General features: G+C 41.6%; 2 protein-coding genes across 2 annotated transcripts; one reads left to right on the forward strand and one right to left on the reverse strand.

Annotated features, from left to right (window-relative positions):
- The first annotated feature begins 164 nt into the window (after nucleotides 1-164).
- ift140 (intraflagellar transport 140 homolog (Chlamydomonas)) lies at nucleotides 165-26,568 on the forward strand. The gene is made up of 30 exons (XM_079660584.1): nucleotides 165-319; nucleotides 778-941; nucleotides 1,067-1,288; nucleotides 1,442-1,563; nucleotides 1,701-1,831; nucleotides 2,154-2,329; nucleotides 2,411-2,502; nucleotides 2,721-2,827; nucleotides 2,948-3,087; nucleotides 3,187-3,390; nucleotides 3,485-3,557; nucleotides 3,697-3,788; nucleotides 3,914-4,041; nucleotides 4,189-4,306; nucleotides 4,433-4,554; nucleotides 4,632-4,767; nucleotides 6,140-6,271; nucleotides 7,650-7,870; nucleotides 19,342-19,519; nucleotides 20,014-20,204; nucleotides 20,636-20,731; nucleotides 20,833-20,965; nucleotides 21,475-21,618; nucleotides 21,787-21,915; nucleotides 22,431-22,613; nucleotides 22,703-22,906; nucleotides 24,347-24,559; nucleotides 25,046-25,212; nucleotides 25,297-25,438; nucleotides 25,604-26,568. Exons 2-30 carry the CDS (start codon nucleotides 795-797, stop codon nucleotides 25,781-25,783), a joined length of 4,323 nt encoding a protein of 1,440 aa, XP_079516710.1. The 5' UTR covers nucleotides 165-319; nucleotides 778-794; the 3' UTR covers nucleotides 25,784-26,568.
- Nucleotides 10,805-18,671, reverse strand: tmem204 (transmembrane protein 204). The gene is made up of 3 exons (XM_079660801.1): nucleotides 17,332-18,671; nucleotides 16,488-16,643; nucleotides 10,805-12,210 (listed from the first exon to the last, which is right to left on the reverse strand). Exons 1-3 carry the CDS (start codon nucleotides 17,606-17,608, stop codon nucleotides 11,966-11,968), a joined length of 678 nt encoding a protein of 225 aa, XP_079516927.1. The 5' UTR covers nucleotides 17,609-18,671; the 3' UTR covers nucleotides 10,805-11,965.
- Nucleotides 26,569-26,878: the final 310 nt, after the last annotated feature.

Here is a 26,878-nt window from a genome sequence, read left to right on the forward strand (position 1 = left end):
CATTTTAAAATCCCTCTACATTAGCTGACCAGAGGCAGAGGAAACAACATTAAATGGAATATTATTTGTATGAGATTAGAAGAAAGGATGCCTACTACCTACTACTGCCCCTAACCTTCGACAATGACTCGGGTTTCTTCGTTTCTTCCCGTAAACTCCTCCTCCCACCCCGCCTTCGAGGTTGTCAGGGGCAACTGGAAGAGACGCTTCTTGCTCACACAGGAGGCTACACAACAACACCAAGTGACAGACGGTCTGTTTAAGTTGTTTTGAGATTAAACAACTACATCGACTGTTACCTGAAGCAAACGGCAGTAAGGTTGGTCTTCCGATAATTTAACAAATCGTTGAATTTCATTCTATTATAGCGAGGGCTGGACAGGAGTGCTAACTTTGGCTAGCTAAGCTAATGTTAGCAGCTGAAGCTAACTTACTCATTAGTCACATAACGCTGGTAAATGAAAATAATCCATAGCTAAATGTGTACGGCGCTATGTTTCTATTCCAATTTGTGTTTTAGTCCTAGTCCAGTCGATTACCGTTACATATAAAGTGGAATTATAATGAAGGTAACGTTACTTTTAAGAGATAACTAGTAATTACCCAGATTTGAATTAGCCAGTCAGCTAAGTAGCTTAAAAATCGACATTAAGCCACAAAACAGATAAAAAGATGTGAAATCAAAGAATGCACCATGAATAATAACCATGTATAATATCCTACTATGTATAATAGTAGGAGTTACCTGGCATCCCTTGTTTCTTCCCTCTTATCCAGGGAGGAGCAGAGGGGACATGGCGGTGTATTTTGACCACCGTATCGATGCCCCTGAAGGCAGTCAAGTGCCCTCTCAGTTGACATGGCACTCGTCCCTTTCTGTTCTGGCTGTTGCCTCGAGCAGCTCCACCAATGGAGGCAATGTAGACCTCTACCTGCAGCAGGTAAACACTTTGCAGATGAACACTGACACAGATTACCACTTTGTAATATCCTATATGAGTCCCTGTGTGTGAATATGATAAATTACAGCATACTTGACAACGTTCGACATACTTCATCCTTACAGGGAGAGTTTGTGGAGAGATGCCATTTAGAACGTCTTCACCCGCCCACAGTGATGCGCTGGCATCCCACAAAGCCTCTGCTGGCTCTAGGCTGGGAGAATGGAGAGGTGGTGCTGCTGACACACCCCTCTGGAGATCAAACTGTCCTTCCAAGCACACATGCAGCCTGCATCACACTGCTGGAGTGGAGCAGCTCCGGCAGCCGCTTAGTAACTGGGGATGAGGTGAGTGTATTGCAGTGAATATGCTGGTAGGCCTGATTCCCATGCATTATAAACATGCATTTTGTGCACAGATGCCATTTGAAATTATTTAAACTTCACATTCCTTCTTTTAAAACCACTTAACTTAAGTGTGATTATTATTATTAAACACAGACTGGAGTGCTTGCGCTATGGAAGGTAGATGCTAGAGGGAAACTTCAAGGAAACCATCTTGTGAAGCATGAATACAAGAAACCTATCACTTGCTGCATCTTCAGACCGGCTTCACCTGGGGAGTAAGTCAACTGGATTCAAAGCTCAAAGTTGATTATTCTTCTTGGCGGGGAGATAATATTGAAAGCATTGTCATATCAATATGCTCTCTTGATCTGAATGATGTGTTGCTGACTGTGGGTCCTAACTCATGTTACAGCGATGTGGCAATGCTGGCCCGGGCGTCAGTGAGTGGAGATGAGAGGGCTCTGGACAAGTTCAGCTGGAAGGGAGCTCCTCTCAAGATGGGCCCACAGGAGGGGCTCGCATTTTACGTCAGCACTGCAGATGGTAAGAGATTTGTGCAATATCATAATGGTAATGCTTAAATAATTTTTACAATATCTATTGGTGATAATCAACGTTTTTAAATGGCCTTTCTCAACCTCCTTAAGGGTGTGTCATGCCATGAGTTAAAAATGTTTGGGGGGAATACTTCTTAACATTATTGACTAAAAGAACATCTAAGGAGATTTCGATGAATTTTAATTATGAAAAGTAATGCATCACAGAATACTGTTATTGATCTACAAAGCTGTCAGTTCATTAAAACAGATAATGCTGTTTGGGCTACAAATATGTTAATCTTTAACCATGTATCCCTTGTGTATAGGTAAAGTCCACAGTGTGGATGAGAACTGTAAAACAAGCACACTTCTCAGTGTCGATGGTTCAATCAAGAAACTGCTCTTCCTGGAGAAACGAGAGGTGCTCGCTGTGATCACAGAGACCATGATGCTGTCACAGTACACACTTGGGCCTGAAGGAGGGGCCCAGGAATTTATGAAGGTATACAAACATCACCAAATATGTCATTTAGTTTTATCTTCGGGTCAGTTTAGTTTCTTAACATGTTTTTTTTCCTGACAGGTGAAGTTGAGCAGCAAGAGTGGGCAGAATGTGGATATTGTCTGGACAGAAAACGGTCTCCTCATCACAGCAACAGGAGAACAGGTTATCAGGTCAGTGAACAAATATGGTTTGTACACACACACACACACACACACACACATACACACACACACACACACACACACACACACACACACACACACACACACACACACACACACACACACACACACACACACACACACACACACACACACACACACACACACACACACACACACACACTTTAAATGTCTTCTTTAAACTTGAATAACTGTCTTTTCTTTAGGCTGTGGGACCTGGACGGAGACGACAACTATGTTTTGGCTCTCGACGAGACTCTGGGGTTTGAGAGAGGAGAGATGATCAACTGTGTTTCATACTGTACAGGAAAAGGTAACTGCTAAATATATTCCCATGGTGACACGCATAATCAGTCCCCGGCCCTTGATTAACAAAATGTTACAACTGGTTTGTGTATTTGTATCTAACCTCATTGTATTTATATATCTTCAGAAATCTTAGCAGCTGGTACCAGCCATGGACGCATAGCCATGTGGAAGATGGTGCTGCAGCCCGCTGGAAGAGGTGACACCAAGGCCTTGTGGAAGCTACGGACACCGACAGAAATAGAAGGAAATGTCCTTCAGCTTCAGGTACTGTGTGGACCAGCATTTTTACACATTGTAATAAATGGAAAGGTATGTACGATTCGGTAATATGCTGGAAAAGTTAATTCAGACCTTCCATTTCAGTGGGGCTCGAACCTGAATCTGCTGGCGGCCAACAATTCCACTACAGTGCTGATCCTGTGTGAGCATGTGATGTCTGCACACTTCAGCCAGCAGGTGGCAGCGGTGCAGCTCACCCCGACGCAGCTCAACATCACTCAGTTCAGCTCAGGAGGGCACCTCCCTCTGCAGTCCGACATGCACATCAAGGGAGTCTGTGTGACTAAGGTGTGTGGAAAGAAAGTGCAGAATTGAATATTTCTGTTCTTTAAAACGTGTTAATTATATTGTGGTAACTTGATGTGTGTTGTCATGCCAACAGGATACAGTAACAGTATGGAGTGGCAAGCAGGTGACTGTGTATGAGCTTTCAGGAACATCTCTTCGCAATACAGGTAAACCCCTTAAGCCAAAGACCCCCGAACAGACCAAGTAACATTCTATACATTTCACATTCTAGAAATTCAGCAGCTGCCTTTATTTAAACCTAGTGGTTTTCTCTAAACTTTCTTTCGTCGCCTATCTTTTTCCCAGGGTCGTTTCCTTGTGACTCCCCTGTCGTAGCTGCACATGGTGAGAACCTCTACACTGTGGAACCAAACAGAGTCCAGATTCGAACACCACAGGTCTGTTGTCTCAACTTATAAAGAAAAGAAATAGAATAGAATGTATGAGCTTATACACACAGCGAGTGGTATCTATCACTAGATGTTATCATTCGTTGGATGACTTTCTCCTCTCTTTTCTTTAGGGCACCGTGAAGCAACTGCTGACCTTCTCCAAGGCAGAGGGCAACCCCGTGCTGCTCAGTGTGTGTCAGTCTTACCTGGTGGTGGGCACAGACACCGCACACATTAGAGTATTTGACCTCTCTCGAAGGTGTGATGTTAATGTGGATTATGGTTACCTTCAATTGAAAAATAAAAGCATCTTAACTTCTGTATTGCAAAAGTCTCTTTGTTGATATTTTCTATATTCCAAGTTACTTTTTGTCCAACAACAGCAGTTTTCTGTATGTCTTTACAGAGATGCCAAAGCTCAAAGCAGTGCTAAGAACCTGGCTGACCAAATATCCAATCTGGGGGCCCTGAGTTCGGTCAAATGTAACGCCAGCGGCAGCCAAGTCAGCATCCTAATCTCTCAGGTGAATATGTACTTCATACAATAGTCACCCTCTCATTTAAATGTACTTCCAAGAGCTGAATATGTAAGTATCTTAAGATTTCATATGAATATTTCTCCTAACTTCAGCTCTTACTCTTCCTCTCAGCTAAACGGGCGGCCGGAACACAAAGTGTATTTTTATGACGTTGAGATGGACACTGTGACACACTTTGACTTCTTCGTTGGCCGACCATCCAGCGGTTTATTACAGACAGAAGAGAGTGAAAGGTAGCTGACGTTGAAATCTATGGACTGTATTTCTGCCTGTGTGGACTTTTATAACGAACGTATATGCTGTGTTTCAGGCAGCAGTTTCAGGGAACAGAGCTCAGCGGCCGCTGCCCTGTGTCTCACTTCTGGGATGAGAGTGAACCTCGACTCTTTGTTTGTGAGACAGTGCCGATCAGCTCTGAATCTTCATCAACTAGTTTCCTGGATTCGGTAAAGACTGCTCCTAACCTTGGTTGTGTTTGAAATTGTGCACTAAAATACTGCATACTAAATGATCTGCATGAACTGTGTCGTGGCTTCCTTCCTTATTTTCTTCCACGCCAACAGACGCCTTGAACAGACATTTCTAACTCGCTTTCTTTCCTTTATATTTGTGTCACTCACAGTTGATGAGTACCTTGGCTTCCGATGGTGGGATGATATTGTGCAATGGGTTTGCTCGAAATAAAATAACAAACTTTTTACACATGTAACAAAGAAAACAGGCCTTTACAATAGTCAAAACAAATCAAACAAAAGAGGCAAAACTCAAATTGTTTGTTTGTAGCCTTTATTTAACCAGGTGAAAATCAACGATCTCTTTTTCGAGGGAGACCTGCTGATAAAATAAATAAATAAACTAATAAATAACTATTCTTTCTTGCTTTCTTTTTAAACGGTAGTTGAACGGTTAAAAACTGCCTCGACGGCGTCTTTCTACCGATCTATGTCTCTTTAGAGGAGGCGCCGTGGGAATTGTAGTCTTTTAGACTGCGTTGACTACAGACGTCATAGAGAGGCGAAGTCCCTCCCTTTCCGGTGACCACCATGGGACCTTATTTGGGAAAAAGTATGTATTGAAGTCAATGCGGAAAGAAAAATTATCTTTTGATCCCGTCTGAATTTTGAGACGAATTACACATATGAAGTTTGTCGATCTTAAAAAATAATTTCCATGTCAAAAAAGTCACAGTTTGTCGTAAAACTGTTGAAATATAAGACTGTGAAAAATACGCAACTAGAAAGACTACAAATCCCAGAGTCCCGGTCCCGCATGCTGGCTTTTACGGAACCCACTAACTCCCCTTGTGTGTATGTACAGCTCTCAACATGTCCAGACTTGTAGTGATTTTCACCTCTTTTAATACTTTTCGCCTCATTCTGAAAGAAAGAAGTGAAATGTGCCAATGTGACGGCCGTCTTGGTGTGTGGTGCGAGACGGGAGATGTAGTTCATTGAGCGGTTTCACACAAAAAAAAAAGTGTTACTTCACAGTTTTACGACACATTTTAATTTTTTTACTTGCAAAATTATCTTTTAAATCGACAAACATCATATGTGTAATTCATTGCACAATTCAAACGGGATCGAAAGATAACTTTTCGCTCTCCATTGACTTCTATACATACTTTTTCCGAAATAAGGTCCCATGGAGCTCCCCCGGAAAGGGAGGGACTTCGCCTCTCTATGGGTGGCCTTTTTTATAAAAACAAAATACTGGTTCTAACAAACTGCACACTGCCTACTGAAGTAATTGAAATCAAAGTGAATTTAAAGTTATTTTTTGAATGTTACTTTTCAGTTAATTCTTCTTTCTGCTCAGATGGACGTGTCGGTGGTGACGCTCTTCTGCACGCAGGAGCACGGGATCCTCCTGCAGGACTGCTACCCCAAACCCTCCGGCCTGCAGGCGCTCCTCGCTATGGATGTGCCTTATTATTATTTCAGCTGCAAGGTGAGGACGCAGTGTTCTGCCTCTTTCTCATACTGCAAAATGTACAGCAAGTGTTTTCAATATGTTTCCCCTAAAACATTTATTGTGTCTTTGTTTGCATCATCACTATTTCTCATGTAATACTGTGTGTGTGTTTGGACTTACACACCCCCAGCTATTATTTCGGAGGGGGGGTGTCTTTTTACCAGAAGTAAGTGTCTGTCCCCCACAGTCCGTTCAGAAAGCTTCAGTGTTCCTGACTCCCAGCAGCTGTGGTTGTGTATGCCTTCTGCTGCAGTTTGCCAACATTGAAGTGTTGGCTCTCTCTCAGCAGCTCAAGTGCATCCCTGAAGTATCTAGATGTCATTCAGCTGAGTCCAGTTCCCTCCACCTTGTGTTGATGAATAGATTTGTTCTGTGATGTTTCGTTGTTGTCTGGTTTCCTCCTCTTCTTATCCGTTACCCATATCCCCCAGGATTAAAGCGTTTTACCTTTAATGGGCCTCATTCACCAATATATTAAATGTGGTTTTGAGAAAGGTTCTAAGAAGATTCCAGGTCCGATTCCTGACAGTCCTGAGTGTAAATGCACAGTTAGCAGTTTGCAGGTGGACCTGGGTTTGGGTGTTTTGTTAATGCAGATTTGTTGAGAGTCCTGCTGGCAGCATATACTCTCAAGACAAATCTTTATTATTAGATTCTAGTGCTTTTTTAATTTAACATAATTAGTTCTGCTTTTTATTGAAAAATCTTGTTTTTTGTTGTATAGCTATCATGTCCAGTGACTCTAAATCAGTGCAGCATTGTCTAACTACCCTAAACAAGTAAGACGCACCTCTTTAATTTGGATTAAGTCAATTTAGGTCTATTTTAAACGAATATTTTAATCAGAAAATCTGTAGTTTCTTTATTAAAGACCCTTGATTTTCTTTCAATAGCATCCATATTATGTGACCGTATGACTCCAAATCAATGCAGAGTTTTATTATTTCATCAAACATGTAGGACACATCTCTTTTTTTTTTTAAGGTTTTTGTAGTTTGTGAAAAAATGTAAGAGTTTCTTTATTGAAAATGCTATGATAATTTCAATAGCATCCATGCAATATAACCTGAACAAGTAGGACACACTTCTCTTTGTTGAATTTTACTCCACTTTTCATTTGATATGATGTATTATGAATAATCAGCAGTTTGGCATTTCACCCAGTGACTCCAAACAAATCCCAAATAAGAAAGCATTGGTGTTAGTCACCACCCAAGTGGGTTTCTAGAAGACTTTTGTTCTTAAAACTGTTTGGTGAATGAGGCAACTTGATCGTACCCCATGCTGCATTCATTAACTAGCTGTGATTCACATGTTGATCAAATATTTCCCCACCTGCTCTGCCCCTCGTCAGCACGGTGAGAAGGACCCAGGGTCTGCAGAGATTTCAGCCACAGCCCCAGGTCCTCCACAGAAGAGCCAGCCCCCCACCATGGTGTCCAGACGAGCTCTCAGAGACTTTGTGGGCCTGGAGAATTGCGAGAAGGCGACACGCGACGCCATGCTCAACTTCAGCTTCTACCTGACCATCGGAGACATGGACGAAGCCTTCAAGTCCATAAAGCTCATCAAGAGGTAAGGCATTTACACCATCATTACAAGAGTCAGCTCACAGAGAGGAGACGTGCAGGATGGCATGCCTCTGTTCGATCGCTGTCAACACTTCTCCCAGCATTCCTCTCCACAGAAGCTCAAGTTCAAAGGCTGAATAAAGGCCACGGGGATAGCATTGTTGCTACGGCCTTCACTATTTTCACAATGCTCCACAATGGTTTGCAGTAGGAGAGCTCTACCTAATTGCTTGAATTGTTGCCTCTTGCTTTTCCTCACCCCTTATTTCATTCAGCACCTACAGTATGTCTTTGAAGGTGGACATGGAGGAAAACGTACAAATGAGGGTCATTGTAGTTAAAAATAAGTAAATACGGAGCCGAGGGAGAGGGTGAGATAGCGAGAAAAAACTGATACGTCGTGCTACCTATTTCTCTTTAAAGTTTTTTTTTTTTTATCCTTATGTAATATTAACAAAACTGGCACTTCACAGGTGAATTAATATAAATGGTAACCAATTGTTTATGTATTTGGAAAACGTGGACCATTTACAATACTGTAAAAGCAAAATCCAGTATCAAATAAATAAATATATAAAGAGATATGAAATATATAAAACTGTGTTCGTCTTTGGATGTATCATAGCATGATGCAACTATCACATCAGATCCACCAAAGCATCGCTTTTATTTGTGCATGTAGGGTAATTAAATATTAGTGAAAACACAGGACACGATCAAGGACTTGTTCTGTGTCTGTGCTTGGGGAAGGAACTCTTCAATGTGTATGTGACTGTTTCTGTTAGTGTGCGGAGGGGATGTGCTTTTCTAAACACACACACACACACACACACACACACACACACACACACACACACACACACACACACACACACACACACACACACACACACACACACACACACACACACACACACACACACACACACACACACACACACACACACACACACACACTCACACACACACACGATCTCCCAACCAGTTTGGTACAAAAGGAGTGCCCTTTCCATTCTCGCAAACATTGAATCAGGTCACTAAAAGGGTGTGTGTGTGTGTGTGTGTGTGTGTGTGTGTGTGTGTGTGTGTGTGTGTGTGTGTGTGTGTGTGTGTGTGTGTGTGTGTGTGTGTGTGTGTGTGTGTGTGTGTGTGTGTGTGTGTGTGTGTGTGTGTGTGTGTGTGTGTGTGTGTGTGTGTGTGTGTGTGTGTGTGTGTGTGTGTGTGTGTGTGTGTGTGTGTGTGTGTGTAACGTTTACGTGATTCCAGCAGAGATCTGATATCATCTCTAGCAGAATACGTGATTGAGGACACTCGGTCTAAATGTTGCTGTAGCGTTCCTTTCGCACTTCACATTAAAACAAACAAATAGGAACATAGCATATCCCGCTCACTGGATATTCAAAAGACTTTAATAGGCTTGATGACAGCTTTACTAAGTTCTTCATTGATGGCTATTTTTACTGTTGCTTTTTTTCGACATTGTGTTTGATTCCCGCATATATCCACCCACAGGAATATGTATTTCCTGCAAAAGTAACCTGTACCTTCTGGGACTCCGTGATCTTTGAACTGATACAGGTTCTAATATGGAGAGCATATTTAATCTGGCGCTTTTCTCAGCCTCACCCCTGGATGTCCTGAATTATAAAAGCTATGACAATTCTCTTCATTCAAAGCAAATATTTACAGTATGAGAGTCCCTTTGTCTCCCACAGCAGATACAGGTTGGAATGTCTTTATTCCGTCCAGACTGAGCTGCTTCCTCTCATTCATGTTGTCCTTGACTCTAGGTGACATGCTGCAGGGTTATCAGCCCACAATGAGTGCAAGCCTTACTGTCTTTTTGACACTGCTTTGGCTATTTAAAAGCAAAACTCCCCCCTTTCTGCCTCAGGGAAGTGTTCAGGGGTGAAGCTCAGACTGATGGATGATGTTATTCATCATAACCCGCTGTACATGTGAACCCCATGCTCTCACTGTATGCCATTTATCAAAGGGAAGAATGTCATTCACAACATTTCTTTTCGGTTGTTAGTCCTTCGTTCTTTGATTAAAGTGGCCCTATTATGCTTTCTGGGGGTTTCCCTTTCCTGTAGGGTGTTGTATAGGTTGTTGTTAATGTAAATGATCTGCTAGGGCTAAAATCACTGTGTTATCTCCAACACCCCCCCCCTGCCTGAAACGCCTCCATTAGACTCCTTTGTTTGTTTATATAACATAGTGATATCACTATGTAACACTCGCGCTTCTATTGGCTAGCGCTCCAACTCATTGAACTTTATGGGCTAAGGGGCGGGAGATCTCTAAGCGGGTGACTAATCACAATAGAGCCGGCCAGCTAACCAATCAGAGCAGACTGGGCTCTGGTTTCAGACAGAGGGTAAAAAGAGGTGCTGCAGTACAGGCAGTGTGAAAAAAATAAATAGCTTTTTGAACATTTAAAGTAGGGCTGCTCGATTTATCGTATTTTAATCGCAATTGCGATTTTGGCTTGCAACGATTACGAAAACAACGTAATCGAAATAAAACGATTCTTTTTTTTATTATTATAATTATAATTATTGTATTTCTTTTTTTTTTATTGGTTTTTCAGTTGAATTCTACTTAAAGTTCAGGGTAATCAACTGTTGAAAACACACTGAAAACATCCATTTATTTAAAAAAAGAAATGTGAACAAAGTAAATGGATAATCGTTTTTAATAATCGTGATATCGATTTTTGCCATAATCGAGCAGCCCTACATTAAAGCATGGAGACATGTCACAGTAGAGGCACAACATACTAATGTGAACCTGAGAATGAGCATCAGAGGGCCCCTTTAAACTATTCCCGCTTCCTGAAGCAAACAATAGAATTTCAATTTAAAATGATACACCTAACACAATATACCGTATGTAAGTTAGTATGTGAACCTAAATCTAAAAAAGATCATACATCTTAGTCTCTTACTGAAGTTTAAAGTTATACAAAAGCAAGTCATATCTGTCATTTTCAAATGTCAAACAATTGAAGTTCTGTGTTGTCCATGTGTCAGGTGTGGTGTTGGACACCTTAACAGCAGCAACAACAACAAAAACAACAACCACTTCCTTTGAATATTGGCAATACATTTATTCCATTTATATAATATTTACTTTATTTAAGTGTGCCCCTATGTTTGGGTTATTTTCAAAATAGTTATTTTCAAAATATAATATACTCACAATAATAATAATACTAGTAATGACAACACTATTTCATTATACAGCTATATTATATTAATTTAATTACACAATATGTACCACAAGCAAGCAGAGTTTCGTATGGAAATGAAAATTGTATTTGAATCCTTTCGTCATTTCGAAATGCATTGCCCAAACATACCATTAATAACATTAATAAAAGAAATACTGCTTTAACAATCCAATTTAAATACATTAATTGGCAGGTCATATATCTATTTATTTAAAGTTGTATTTATTTATTTGATGTGTTAATGACATTAAGGAAGAGTCAGATCTGTGTTCATTGGAATAAAATATCACCTCTCATTGGCTGTTTTTAAATGTTCTAGACTCTTCTGGCTTTTACCTTGTTACTTAACCTACTTGCAACATATATAATTAATAGTAAAATAAGTCTAAAATGGATGAAAGCAATTATGAGGTATTCTGTTATTGCATTTCTAATATATTTCATACTTTCCAATTAATAAGTATGCTTGAAGCCATTTAAGTGCACATATAACACAACAGGTCAAGTTCCAGCTTGATCTTTTCATAAGCAGGATGTTTCATATAACACAGTCCTTATCCAAATTCCATATTTAGCTACAAATGAGCTCACCCAAGCACGAATAAATGAAACAACAGACCGTGTTGAATATGCCTAGAAGTTTTAGGGCAATCATTTGGGTTATATCTATGAATTTCGTGCACCAAGCAGCAAAAATGTCTGATAGTAATGAAATATAGAGCTTAAAATGTGCAGGTAAAAGTTAGTCCAGCTGTTGCCGAATCACAGGAAAGTCCTTTTCTCCTGAGAGTGACATTGCAGTCTCCTAGCTGTAGTGAAACGTGAGCACAGTCTAGTCGGTGTATTCTATATCCTCTTCTTTTTTCAACAAGGCGACTCCACGTAGTCATTGTCTAGGCGCGGGTGGAAAGGCGAGGCCAGTGAGCGACTGATGATTATAACTCGAGGAGCGAGGCAGTCATCGCGGCGATGTAAAATGTTCCAGATGAGCATGGCCGCAGCCAACGTGGCCAGCAGGCAAGCGGCTATGTCCAGGTAGCAGGAGTACGACAGGTGTGTGTACGGCCCGATCCTGTAGAAGGTCACGAGTCCAATCACCAGCACAAAACCTGAAAAGGAAGACCAAAGAGAATAGGCCTCAGTCAGCGGAATAGCACTCATTGGAAGAAGTCAAAAGAATGGGAAATTCCAGTAAGTTATTTCTGAATGTTCGGCTGCTGGTGTGGCTAAAAACTGGTCACAGAGAAAGAAAATGGGTCCTGTAGAAGGTCAACATAGATTTGCGAAACCTATCCTAACCTTTGGCAAATCTTGGGTTACTTTTGAGCCAATCACAAGCACACATTCAGTCAGGCAGAGGAAGGAGAAGATATTATAAATTCTAGTTTTATATCTCTCTGAAAATCAGACTTTTTAATGTACTAGTTTTTGACAGATCGGGAGTTTGGCTTCAATAACATTTCTTTCAGACTAGTAATAAAAAAACATCCTAGATACACATTACATGTCTTTCTTACTTCCCCTTGTATGTGTGGCTATGGATTTCACCTATTTCCACTTAAAGTAAGCATGAAATCAAGCTTAATTTCCATATTAAGAAATACAATTTCATAAAACAAACAGTCTTAATATCTGTAATAAACTAGAGAAGTCTCATGTTGATAACTATGAATCTTTTCTTCAAACCCTATGTACCCGTAGTGTATCTTCTTAAAGGTACAGTCACTCTTTGAGAAACTCCACACGTTCATAAAGACATTTCCATCCCTTAGCCTTGTATTCTCGGTTCAGCGGGAGCTCTGTGGGAGGTCTTTGAATTTAGAAACCTGCTTCCTCCGAGGAACAACTTCTGAGATGTGGAGATCAAAGTTCTGAGTAGCGTAAAAATATCAGAGCGTGAATATATGAGCGGAAAAGCCTTTGAGACCTCTTATCTCCCGATTTCTTTAATAACAGCCACTCACGCCATGAGGAACTCCTGTTTGCATGCGAAGGTAGAAAGCCTTTGATTCCATGCTGTTCCTTTGATCTATACTTTGTTTATCGGCAGTGTGCTCTCAAGTGGAAAGCCATTCACTGTCTCCGCACCTTTCCTCATTCTTTAGAGATGTGTATGAAAAGCCCACAAAGACCAATGCTTCAGTATTCCTTGGATGTGTTCTGGAGCCATTAAATAGTCCAACAGTGATACATGTCTTGCCCCATACACAGAGATATAAATACAGGGACTAAAAATAATCACTGGAAATGTGGATGTTGGTCCTTAAGGATATGAATCAGTCAGTTTCCTGAATCAGTCAATAGGAACCATGGGGGGAATGTATTTGTATTTCTTTCTCTACCTCTAACGTGAGCTGACTGTCATTGTTTTAAATAAGGATGTGAATAATTGTGTCTGTGTATCATTGCGTGTCTACTGCCGGGCGTACGCGAATGTTTGCTCAATCTATTCATGTTTAACCAGTCTGGCTCCTTATCCCAGAACATGAATAATCTCCTGTCCAGGTTCCAGGCAGCCTGGGCTGTGTGAAACTCTTTTTTGGCACAGACTTATCTCCCAAACTTCCTTCCCCTTCTTCCCCTTTCCATCCTTCCTTCCTTCCCTCTTCTCCACACCCTAAGCTTGGAGGTTGATATATTCGCTGGAAGTTTGACATGATCTGTCACAGTCTTATCTTAAGGCCTGGTCTTGGAAATTCATTTCTTGGTTTGTTTTCCTTCCTGATAGTAGGTGTAATTATTTAGAAGGTACAACATTGATTGAGTGAATAACCTGCCTGAATGTCTTGCTTAAACTATCACTCCATTGTTAGCAGGAATCTCCTGAGCCACGTATTTATGGGAAATTAAACTCCCACAGTTTGAATTCCTTAAAAACCAAGAGTAACGATAATGTGCCAAATGACCTGCAGTGTTGAATTTTGACATGTTAGAGCTTCGGTCATTCAGAAAACACATTCCAGAGCCGCCTCCCGGGCTCAAACAACCAATATTGAGCTTTCAGCCGAGACCTGCCAAATACGCTGAGATATCACTGAATAAGAATTTGTTCTTGATTTTCCTGGCTAAATAAAGGTTCTACTACTACTACTACTACTACTACTACTACTACTACTACTGGAATTGGATATTGTTGTTCCATAGCCTGCTTGCAATTGCTGAGCATTTTGGCACGTCTGAAAATGAAAACATTCCTCAGAAAGGGAGTGATGGGTAAAAATATCTCCATTCAGTCGAAGCTGAAGCCCAATCACTGACTCTGTGGGGGAGTCCAAATTAGGAAGAGGGAATGGATTACCGATTGGTGTCCTTGAATAAATGTATTGAAGGAAAGCCCTTATCAATGTATTTTGAAGCCTTCACTTTTCAAATATTCCTTTCTTTTTTAAGACAACTAATTTCCTGTTTGTCTGAGCAACAGTCTAAAACCCCAAACTATTCAGTCTATACTTTCAGGCAAATACAAAGAAAAGCTATGGGACAAAGGAAACAGCAGATTTGAGAAGCTAGCATTGGTATTAGCCATGCTGCTGGTGTCTGTTGTCTAATGGCAATGCCAGTCTGATGGTTGACCTCTTCAAATGAAGAAGTCTCCTTTGATTTCTTTAGTCGTTTGATCTTATTTGTTAAAACTGAATCACTTATTGCCAAGAAGTAATAAACACATCACATAAAGTGGTGCTTTTGGCATTCTCTGTGGAAAAGCTCGGCTTTACAGATCAGTCAAGATCGTTTGAAGGTGCCAGAGCATCACGATTTTTAGACGTCAGGGAAATAGGTGTGGTACTGTTTATTAACGTTTAGACTTGTCACGAATGCAAACATGTGTGATCTTATGATGAGGTCATGATTCTGGCCGTATGATCAAAAGAGCCATTAATGTCCACCACCCATGTTGGTGTTAATGATTTATGTTTATTTTTGCCATTGTCTGTGTTAATGATGCTTTGGTGAGATGAGTTCCTGGTGACTGATGTTTGGCTGGTGCTGTTGTCTAATATTGGAAAATACTGTAATGTTGGGTGGGTCTCAATCCTCTGCCAAGGTCTTCGGATAAAAGCCCTCCTCCCTGAGACAATGTCCGCCGAAGACGCTCACGATGGAGAGGAGATTCTTTATTTGTTGCTGCTTTTGGACATTTAGTAAACAGAGACAAAAAAGCTTATCTAGACAGAGTCAATTCCCACCCTGCTGTTGGACAATTCTCGACCAACACACACACACACACAGACCTGCATGCACAGAATCCCTCCTGCCAGTGCGCACACGAACACACAGTCCCTGTCGAAACTGTCTTTCCCGTGCATGCCCCCTCCCCTCTTTTTCCTTCTCCAGCTCGGGGGTTTGCATAACAGGTAGTCACAGACATTTCCTCGTCCTGAGCAGGGATATCCTGGCGCCCGACAGTCGCTCCCCGGTTCGCTGCAGCTCTGGCCCATGGACTCTGGACTAGGACTAAATTTAGACCCCGAGCAAACCCCTTCATGCCGCTCTGCCACAATGATACCAACCGGCTGAGGGTCCGCTGAACACAAAACAACACACTTCCTCAGCACGAGCTCTGGTACAGCCAGCTCTTTGTGTGGCACAGTGGGAAGGATGGTGGAAGGGGGGGGGGGGGGGGGGGGGGTTGTTACCATGACTGCGCTAAGTTATGTCCCTACAGTATGTACTAATGAATCACCAGGATGGCTATCGTTTTGTTTTCTAGTTCCTCCTATCTTGTTCTTTCTTATTTTAGCTGGTCTGTTGATTCCTTTGCCAAAGAGGTTTGTTGACGGGTTTTCGATTTGTTGGTTTGTTTTTCTATTGGTCAGCAGGATTATGGGAAATCTCAATGCACAATTTCCATGACACTTGGTGGAAGTTTGTAGCATAGGCCAATGAAGGACCCACTACATTTTGCAATCTCTGGTATTTGGTTAGTTATTCATATATTTCTGTGTTTAAAGGAAAATAATGATGCAGTCATTTTATATTAAGTTGAAGTTTGTCACATTTTACCCACATTATCTACATTTTCCCATGGAGTTTGACTTTCACCTCACAACAACATTTGTTCCAGCCCCAATATTACATTATTTTGTACTAATTTAGCTCAAAAGGAGAAAGGTTCCTTCCTTTTTGCTTGAGTTTTAAACAGTGTCTTCCTGTAGTATCTGGCAGCAGAAACTAATCTCCAGTGAGTCAGCCAGTCTAGCCCCCCTGTGATTTGATCACCTGTTTCTGGCACTCTACTTACTAGAGAACATGTGACCTTTGCCCTTCGTCATCTAGATAAATGATGTGCATAGCTTGTAGGACAGAAGAATACTTTTGCATTTCAATCAGAAAAGTGGCTTGTCTTTCTGCTACGTAAAGAAGGTGTAGTCACGCTGGTACTCACTGGCTAGCTGGAAGAGTGCAGCAATGGCCTCCTCCCACCACTGGGATTCCTGTGTGATGAAGGGCAGCTCCATGAGGCCCAGGAGGAAGATCAGCTGACCGACAGTCAGGGCCACCGTCGCCATCAGGTTGCATGCTCGCATCATGTCAAACTGCACTTGAGGGACAAAAAGAAAGGCTGTGTCATTTACTTTGCACTGTGATCTAAATGCATGGGTCGGGTTATGCAAGACAAAGACAAGAGGTCTTGATTTTCGCATTTGAAGTAATGTGACTTCACAGTGTTATCATGAATGGTGAGGCCTTTCTTTGTCTGACGTCAGTAGGCAGTGCTGCCCTTTGTGCCCAGAAAGTGCCTTCCTAGACTTTATTTCCTTGAATGAAATTTTTCTCAATGGAGCGAAATTTAGTAACACCAACTCTGGCTGAAAACTCAAACAGATAGGGTTTGTATTCAAAGTATTTCAGGAAATGTACAAAAGCAAATGATCCAATTGGCTTTCAAAAGAATCGACATACTTAGAATTGTTGGCTTGTTGCCATCTGTTTCTGTTTACAGTAATACATCAGACTGACATGACTTAAAGCAAAGCACTTAGGTAGGATTCATGGATGTTGTACATGACAACTTGATCTGTTGTATAATTTATTTCTCACAGTGAAACAAAAGTCACTTCTGCTAATAGGACGAAAAAAAATCTAGTTGTGCATTAGTTGCCGTTTAGACCTTTCTCATCTTAGATATACCAATCAACGAGTCAACCATGATGAGAAAGAGATTAGTTTGCAGGCGTATCGAGCACTGTCATGCTGAACTTTAAATCAAAACTATCTTGCAAACTTACATTTGACCGTGCTGCGGGACTCCTGGTAGCCTGAGTAGTCGGAGCCCCATCCCAGGCCTTCGCACTGCCTCCGCTGGCTTCTCCTGGCGGCAGGCTGCAGGTCCTCGCGGCCCCTCTCCCCTCCGGTCGGGCACATCCTCCAGAGTCCCACACTGCGCTTGCGTCCGTCCTCCAGGGCCTGCAGCACCCAGCTGGGGGTGAAGGCTGCCACATTATTTAGCACCAGGGACAACAGGGCTACCGCCACGGCTGCCGCCACCAGCCTCTGAACGGCCATGCGCCGCCCGACGCCCGCCACCTCTCCCCCTCCCTCGAGTCCCTCCTGGTCCTCCGCGCTGTCCTGCCCGCTTTCTTGCCTCTCCTCTGGGGCAGAAGCACCAGTAGTCCTCTCCTCCTCCTCCTCCTCCTCCACCTCCTCCTCCGCCACCACCTCCACCTCCTGCTCCAGCTGTCAGCGAGTGTTGTCCCAACTCACACAATCGGCAAGAGTCTTGTCTTGAGGCTTAGCTAAAGAACATCTCCATTCATCCTCATTCAGGAGTTGGTTGCCATCGCAGCAGATCCTCAGCCCTCCTCCTCAGAAAGCACTGCAGGTACGCGGGGGTTAATCCAACTGTCACCTAGGTCCATTCCCGTGGCCCCGACTGGCTGCAGCTTGACTCTTGGATCTCGTTGCTGCTTTTCCTTCTTCAGTGCGTTTCCTATTGCACTGGTTGGTCTTCTGTGTGTGCAGCTGGCTTCTCTGTGTAGGCAGTAGATATGGTTTTCCCTTCAGCAACTTCACTTTTCCTTCAGAAGAGTACAGATGTAAAAAGCAGTTTGGAGCCGACTTGTCAGTTGCTTTACTGAGACATACCAAGACTGTCTCTCCACTAGAAGAGCCCCCACTGCCTGACTTGAGCCAGAAGTCCTTAAACCCACCTTCTACTGTTTTCTGTCTTTCTTTCTCTCCCCTCACTCACTAGTTCTCTGCAAATCCTTGAGGTCACGGTTGAAATGTGGGGGAGTTGCCGTTCGTCAAAGTCCGAGACATCAGTCTGCAACCATAGCAAGCTTTAAACAGGCAGCTCCCTCCTGCATGATCACTTGAAGTGTGTGTGTGTGTGTGTGTGTGTCAGCGTGTTTGTGTGAGAGAATGTCCAAAAGACCCCCTCTAAGACGTCACTGTTGTGTATTCTTTTGTCTGGAGCCCAGGGGGCGTTCGCTAAAGTCCTCTCTCTCTCGTGTGCAACAAACACATTGGCCGCCACACTCAGCCAGCAACAGGATGTGTTTCCTGAGAGGAAAAGAGGATGGGAAGAGGGGCCAAATGTAGACCTGTTCCTTCTCTTGTCTTTCCTTTTCTGGCTCTCTAGATCTTGCCGCCCAGTGTGCAGCTCACTCTGTTTTTCTCAGCATTTTAAACTATCTCACACTTTCTTTTCAGGCTTGTTTTTTTGTGACCATATAGAGTAAAACTTGCAGTCACTGCTCTTGCTTTCTTTCCCCCCCCCCCCCCCCCCCGCTTATAGCAGGGCCCCTAAAGATTTGGGGTATTTCCTGTTGCCTGACTTTAATAAACAGCCCACATCTGTATCAGCTAAAGCTATGAGGAGGGAGGTGGACGCAAATAGAGACCAGATGGCTGTGGAATCTGACATTTGGAATTGAAGCAAGAGAAAAGGGGGCCGATTTACGTCAGCAAGACAAAAGGAAATAAAGGAAAGACAGACATAGAAAAGTAGACCTCTCACTTTGTGTTAAAATCCTGCACACATGTTAGTATCTCCATATTCGTGTGCAAAAGTTATTTGGTGATCCTTTCTTATAATCGTGAAAGATGTTGAAATAATACTACAGTAATGGGTTTACAGTTACATTTTTGGACACAATTTCTCCTTGCATACTAAGGGTTTGGTTCTTAAAATATAAAAATAAACTGTAAATATGCGTAGCTGTCAAATAACACAATGCCACTGCAGGGATCTACACATTGCGCTTACATTCGAGCCATTTCTCTTTTCCCTGTAGTGAAGCGGTATGGGAAAACATGGCGCGGATGTGTGTGAAGACCCGCCGGCTGGATGTGGCACGCGTGTGTCTTGGGAATATGGGAAATGCCAGGGCAGCAAAAGCACTGAGAGAGGTGGAGACGGAGCCTGAGCCAGAAGCACAAGTGGCTATGTTAGCCATTCAGCTCGGCATGCTGGTAAGATCCAAGTATTCATGTGTAAATGTACAAAGACACAAACAGGCTAATCGAGTGGCTTGTGTGCATATTCTCTGTGCCCTATTCATGGAGTACCTTACATTTTTGGCTGTAGAATCTTCTTTCATTTTACATTACAGCTTTTGTAGATTCAAAATACGACATGAAATGTTTATTTAGTGAGTGACATATTCCTCTTTCTTTTATTCAGCCATTCTTTCTTCTGTCATTTAACTTCAGACAAACACAACATAAATTCAAAAAACAGATAAGCAGGACGATGCAATAAAGCTATACAAGATAATAAAAGTGGAAAGACAATCCTTTTACTTCAAATCTTACTTCTCTATTCTTAATAAATAACCCCAACATATGATGCCACATCCTTTAGCTCACGTCCTCTTTTTAGGCCTAAGCAGGGCACCACACAGACTACGGGACTTTCCGCACCAAAAGCATTTATCTTTCCATCATCTCTTCCTGTGCTCCAATAGGAAGATGCCGAAAAGTTGTTCAAGTGCTGTCAGCGCTATGACCTGCTGAACAATTTCTACCAGGCTTCTGGCCAATGGAAGCTGGCTTTGGAAACAGCAGAGAGCCACGATCGCATCCATCTGCGCACCACCTACTACAACCATGCCAAATACCTGGAGTCCATAGCCAATAAGACGCTGGCCCTGACATAGTAAGACACAATCTGATGTGGTTTTGTGTCAGAGATACAGTATCAAAACATGGTCAAATGTACAATGGAAACATAGTGTGACTGCCAACTGCTAACTGCTAACTTTCCGGCAGTGGCTCAGTCAGTAGGGGCTTGGACTGGGAGCCGTAGGGTCGCCGGTTCAAGTCCCCAACCAGACCTAAAATATGGAGTGTGGACTGCTACTTGGAGAGGTCCCAGTTCACCTCCTGCCCTGCCGTGGTGCCCTTGAGCAAGGCACCGGACACCCCCCTTCCCCCCTCACTCCCATTGCTCCCCGGGCGCTGTACAATAGCTGCCCACTGCTCCTAGCACTAGACTCCTGGTACTAGGATGGGTTAAATGCAGAGAACAAATGTCACTGTGTGTGCTCTGCATGTGTGACCATTCATATTCTAACCTTTTTGTTACAGTTATGAGAAATCAGACACACACAGGGTCGAAGTTCCCAGAATGCTCCAGGATGACACATCGTCTCTAGAGATCTACGTTAACAAAATGAAAGACAAGTAAGTCCAGAGCTTCTCTTGATAGACACAAATGTTCCTCTGAAGATTATGTCATGTGATTTTCATACTATATGCGTACACTAATCATGTTTTCTCTTCAGGAACATCTATAAGTGGTGGGCTCAGTACCTGGAGAGCCAGTCAGACATGGACTCAGCGCTGCGTTTCTATGAGAGAGCTCAGGATTACCTCTCTCTGGTTCGAGTCCACTGCTACATGGGAAACATTCAGAAGGTGACATAAGTTTCTATAACGTTTGTAATATTTTATTAAATCAAATAATTACATTTAACTTATTTTTGGGAATTGCACACAACAAACTTGCTTGCTTTCATAGATGCTCTTTATTTTGTAATTTAAGTGTGATTATTTGGTCTTGACCCACAGGTATGTATTGCAGTAGGAAACACAGTAATTTTATTGACATAGTAAGAAGCACTTTTAGTTTATTTGCTCCATAATTAAAATACATAAAAATGGGTAAAAAAATAACACGTGCATGAGAGAAAAAAAAAATATTTACTCATGAAAAAAAAAAAAAGTTTTACAAACAAATATATAATAACACAGAACACACAAACTGAAGCATCGAGTCATGAGATTCAACATGAAATAAGCAATTGCTTTACTGTTGTTGTGAAAAGCTTGCCAGAAAAATTTCATATTCAGTCAATATCATAACTGTGGACTCTTTCATTTCATATCATTTCATAATTTTCGAAAGTATTTATTTGTTACACCAGGCATCTGAGATAGCCAATGACACAGGGGACAGGGCAGCGTCCTATCACCTGGCCAGACACTACGAGGGCCATGAAGACATCAAACAGGCCGTCCACTTCTACACACGAGCCCAGGCCTACAACAACGCCATTCGACTTTGTAAGGTAAAGCTCTCCATTGCGCAGTTTTCTCCACATTTATCTTGATGTTTACCGGAAGCAATGCTTTTTATTCTCTATTTCCTCAGCATGTTTTTTTCATTCATTGATCTTGTTGTGTTTTCTGTCATACTCTTGGTTGGTTGTTGACGTGTGTGTATCGTGTGTACACAGGAGAACGGTCTGGATGACCAGCTGATGAATTTGGCTCTGCTCAGTAACGCGGAGGACATGATGGAGGCGGCCTGTTACTACGAGGAGAAAGAAACCCACATGGACCGAGCCGTCGCACTCTACCACAAGGTCCCTCATACATTTATTTAATTTCTGAATGACAGAGGTTACGTTCAGGTTGATGCATTCTAAATCATTCCACCAGGGGGCAGTAACAGGGCATAGATGTTTCATGTGATGGGTCCATTTTGAGTTAGGGATATTTTACTTTAAGACTAATGGAAACAAATATAAACCAAATAACATTTAGCCGCTTAATTCACTAAAATCGTTTTTATTTTGTCAGCATATTTCTCCCAAATTCCCTAAAAGTTAGTAAAACATAATGCCTAATTTGCATATTTAAACATACAATTTCAGAAAAATTGTAATGCAAAATATAATTGACTTATTGTAAGTAAAGATGTTTACTTTATTCACACGTAGTGTCCTACAAAAGTGTGGTATTTTAGACTATTTTAATTAGTTTTTTTCTTGCACTCTGAGCCAGAAATCTCCACTTTTTCCACTTTCTAATTCTGGATAGGGGCCAGGGGAACACTTTCTAACAGTATAATGGTTTTTTTGTAATTTCTCCACTGCAGGCTGGTTATGTTTCTAAAGCTCTGGAGCTGGCCTTCGCCACCCAGCAGTTCTCTGCCCTCCAGCTGATCGCTGAGGATCTGAACGAGTACTCCGACCCCGCCCTCCTGGCACGCTGCTCCGACTTCTTCATCACGCACTCCCAGTATGAGAAGGCTGTGGAGTTACTGGTAGCAGCAAAGAAGGTGTTTGTTACACATTATCTTTTACACATGGAAATATCAGTTTATATGTGTGTGCTCATATGTGTCTTTTCCTTTGTGTGTGACCAAAGTACCACCAGGCCCTGGAGCTGTGTGTGACCCAGAGCCTGACCATCACAGAGGAGCTGGCAGAGAGGATGACGGTCACCGACTCAAAGGATTTATCTGAAGAGGCTCGAAAGGAGCTGCTGGAGAGGATAGCAGACTGCTGCATGCGCCAGGGGAATTACCACCTGGCCACCAAGAAATACACTCAGGCGGGAAACAAGCTCAAGGTAACACTGTGGTGTGAAGGAAACACTATAGGGATTCTCTGCACGCTTACAACGTGTTTGTATCTTGGCAAGAGGAATACTTTGATCTGCTCTGTCAACCTAATGTAGCACAATCGAAATGTGCATAACATGCGATTTGAAGGGATAGTTTAGATCAGTGGTTGTCAACTGGTAGGTCGCGACCCAAAAGTGGGTCGCGGACCCGTTTCGAGTGGGTCGCGGATGTGTGAGTGAAGAAAAAAAAAATTGGAATTCTTTTTTTTTTTGGGGGGGGAAAAGTCAAACTTCTATTTTGAAGGCCCTATTTTCTAACATGCATGCAGTCGGCGTTGGACTGGAAGTAACGGAGACCATAAACGGTTTTGAAAACTTACGTAGTGATCATCTTCTCAATAAAATATCTTTGCTGATGTTTTTTCGAGTCTTCTGGCCAATCAGAATCAAGATTGTTGCCGGAAGTCCCCACGGAGAATAACTTTGCGGTAGAACTCTTCTTTATACATCCATGGATACAACTTCAGATAAAAATGAACACATAATGAAATATGACCCCCGGTTTGATGATTGACAGGTCACAGAACAATGGGAGCTATCTACCCTGACCCACAATTTAAAGTAAGTCACACAGACTATCTCCTCTTTACTCTTCTCGCAGCAAGATGTCAGAACAAAGTGAAAAACAAACAACGGCATAAAATATTATTAATATGTCGGGTAGTAATAAATTTACTTATTTTCTTCTCAGAGTGTACCAGAATGCATAGTTTGTTAGTATTTCTAAAAATCTCCTGGGGGAGAATCCCCCCAGACCCCCCTGCTGGGGTTGGGTTTTCAGCATGTGTGCCTTTTTATATAGTTCAGCTTTGATTCCATCATCTCATTAAACCTTTTTTAAAAGCATACTTTAGTTCTGTGAAGGCATATATGCACTGTACTTCACTTTTATTAATATTGTATGCTGAAAAGCATATATATTACAGCACGTTTTTTGTTGAATAGATTTGAGTGCTTCAAAATGTTGGGTCGCGATGTATTGACCAAGTAAAAAGTGGGTCCCGATGCCTGACCAGTTGAGAACCACTGGTTTAGATGATGTGGGGTTGTGTGAGGAACTTTTCCATAGTCAGTCTTTTAATCACAGTAGATGGCAGTCGAAACGTCCCCAGTTTTGTGAAGCAGACAGTAGTTATGGTTCAGGATCAAAGCAACGTAATGCTGTTTAAGTGGATGTTAGCAAATTATGTTTTAGCCACCTCAAAGTAAAGCCCACGCTAGAAAATCTATATCAGTACAGCACCAACCTCTGTGTTCTGCGAGGTAAACATTTTGTTGTTGTCTGACTCCAAGATTAAGCAGTGAATTCAAAACATCCAAACCTTTCTCTTTAACATATGAAATATTTGTACCTATATAATGTTTGATTGTATTTTCTCCAAACAGGCGATGAGGGCACTTCTCAAATCGGGCGACACAGAGAAAATTATATTCTTCGCCAATGTTTGTCGTCAGAAGGAGCTTTTCATCATGGCCGCCAACTACCTCCAGTCTCTGGACTGGCGGAAAAATCCGGAGATCTTGAAGACAATCATTGGTTTCTACACTAAAGGCAGGGCACCGGACCTGCTGGCTGGCTTCTATGAAGCCTGTGCTCAGGTAGATCTGAACCTCATAAGAACATCCCTCCATGTTATGTTAATTGGTACTTTCCTGGTAACAAATTGACCTTAAGCATTTTGAAGCTGCTCATTTCAATTCAACATTCTTAAACAAGCATGTTCTACAGGTAAAATGTTGCCTTAGACAAACAGTAGGGTATAATATTCTACAGATGAGATACTGTGATAGATTTTCTTAGTTGCCACTTTAATTGAGAATGCTCAAGGAAAATGACAAGCTTTCAAAAAGTGTATATTATATATTTGCTGCAGTTATATTTTTGTTGAAATGATTGACTGGAAAATAGACTAAAGTGTTTGTTTGTATGTTAGTGGGGTTTTTCATTTTTTTCCAACAATTTATTATAAGAGCTTTAAATATAGTCAGATAAAAAATACATACAATTATAAGGTTGCTTTGAGGCAAATTATATTCATTTGAAATAGAAATTAAACAAGTTTCCTCTTTTTGATCATCATCAAGGTTGAGATTGATGATTACCAGAACTATGAAAAGGCTCTAGATGCTCTGACTGAGGCCTTCAAGTGCGTCTCAAAAGCAAAAGACCCTTCAGCGGGAAAACAGGAAGTGAAACTGGCTGACCTGCAGCACAGAATCACACTCATCAAGAAGTTTGTCCACGCACGAATGTAAGAACACAACTCATACTTGTTCTCTTTTGTATACAAGTTATTTGTGTTGATCTCAATCTGAGTTTTGTCTTTTGTCTGCAGGTTGTATGTGGAGGATCCTGGTGAGGCGGTGCAGTTGTGTGAAGCGCTGCTGGAGGAGCCGGAGTTGGACCCTGCTGTCAGGATTGGAGATGCATATGGTTTCTTGGTGGAGCACCACTGTCAGCAAGGCAACTTCCAAATGGTCATTCTTTTTTTCCTAGCTTTTTTATTCGGTGAAATGACATGTTGGTTAAAGAAAATATCAGCAACCTGTCATAGGAAATGCTACTTTTTTTAGATGAATGGTTCTAAAAACTCCTAAAATAAACAGTCAGCTCTGTATCCTCTTCCCATGTTTCTTCTCCAGGCCTACCGTAAGCTGGAGGAGCTCCAGAGGCTGTTGCCCTCTCAGAACGTCAGGTACTACGTCAGCCCGGCCAGCCTGGAGTCCCTGCAGAAAGAGATGGGTGTACTCATGGACCGTGGCGACAACAGACCCATTGCAAAGGAGGACGATGAAGTGGAGGAGGACTTAAATGTATCTTAAATAGGTCTCATTGATCATTTTCTATTTTGTAAAACAATATAATATATTTATTTTCATATTTTTGGAGTCTTTATTCATGTGTATGAAGAATCTGCATGTTCAAATGCATGAATATGCAAGAGTCTCAGACCGGGAACAACTGTGCAGTTTAGACGCAACACCATGAGCACATGAGATTATTAAAAACACTTCCACACTCATTACGAGAGCTGACCTGAGAGAATGTCTTCTACCTCAAAAAAAAATGTTTTGACCTGCAATACAGTGTGACTGAACATCCCTAGTGTGACTGAGGACAAGTTGAAGGCATCAACACTAGAGACTATAATTGTAAAGCTTTGATGTATTTATGCTCATGTTAAGATAGATAGAACAAGATATACCAAATTCTACAGAATGTTCACTATTCAAAATGTTTAACACATACAAGAAGTTATCTGTGTTAATCCTTAATTTTAGAGCTGCAGAATTGAAAAAAAAAACAGGTTATACCTTTGAGCTTAATTGCTTGATTTTATATCTAAGTTTTGCATTGAATGTGTGATTTTCTAGAGTTTTAATCCTGGTTCTTATCATGTGGTTTTCATGAATTTGGTAAAAATGTTTTTTTTTGTTAAATCAATGCATTAATTGTAAGTATTCTCTCAGTGGCATATCTCTGCAAAGCATTTTCCAGCTATTTTTGATAACTTGTAACAAATCCTACTTAGCACATGTGAACCCAATGTGTTAAACATTACAATGCATTTTTCTGTTACTTTAATAAAAATACTTTTTAAGAATGACTTTGCCCAGTTTGGCTTGGAAGGTTTTATAGCTGTAGAGGTATTTATATAATGTCCCTCCCCTGAGTGTTGAACCTCGAGCACCTGCATGAAAAACCAATGCATAGGACCTCTGAACCACCAATGTGTTTTTAAAACAACGTACGCCGAACTATAGGTTTTGCTGTGATGTGATTTTGAGTGAATTTGTACCTTTATGCACACAACGAGCACACAGGTATTGAGGACAGAGCATGACATAAGTAGAAAATAAATAAATGAATAAATACAGGAATAAATAAATAAATTTTCATTTACATATTTATGTGTC

This window comes from Notothenia rossii, assembly GCF_949606895.1.
Source record: "Notothenia rossii genome assembly, chromosome: 11".
NCBI classification, from domain to species: Eukaryota; Metazoa; Chordata; class Actinopteri; order Perciformes; family Nototheniidae; genus Notothenia; species Notothenia rossii.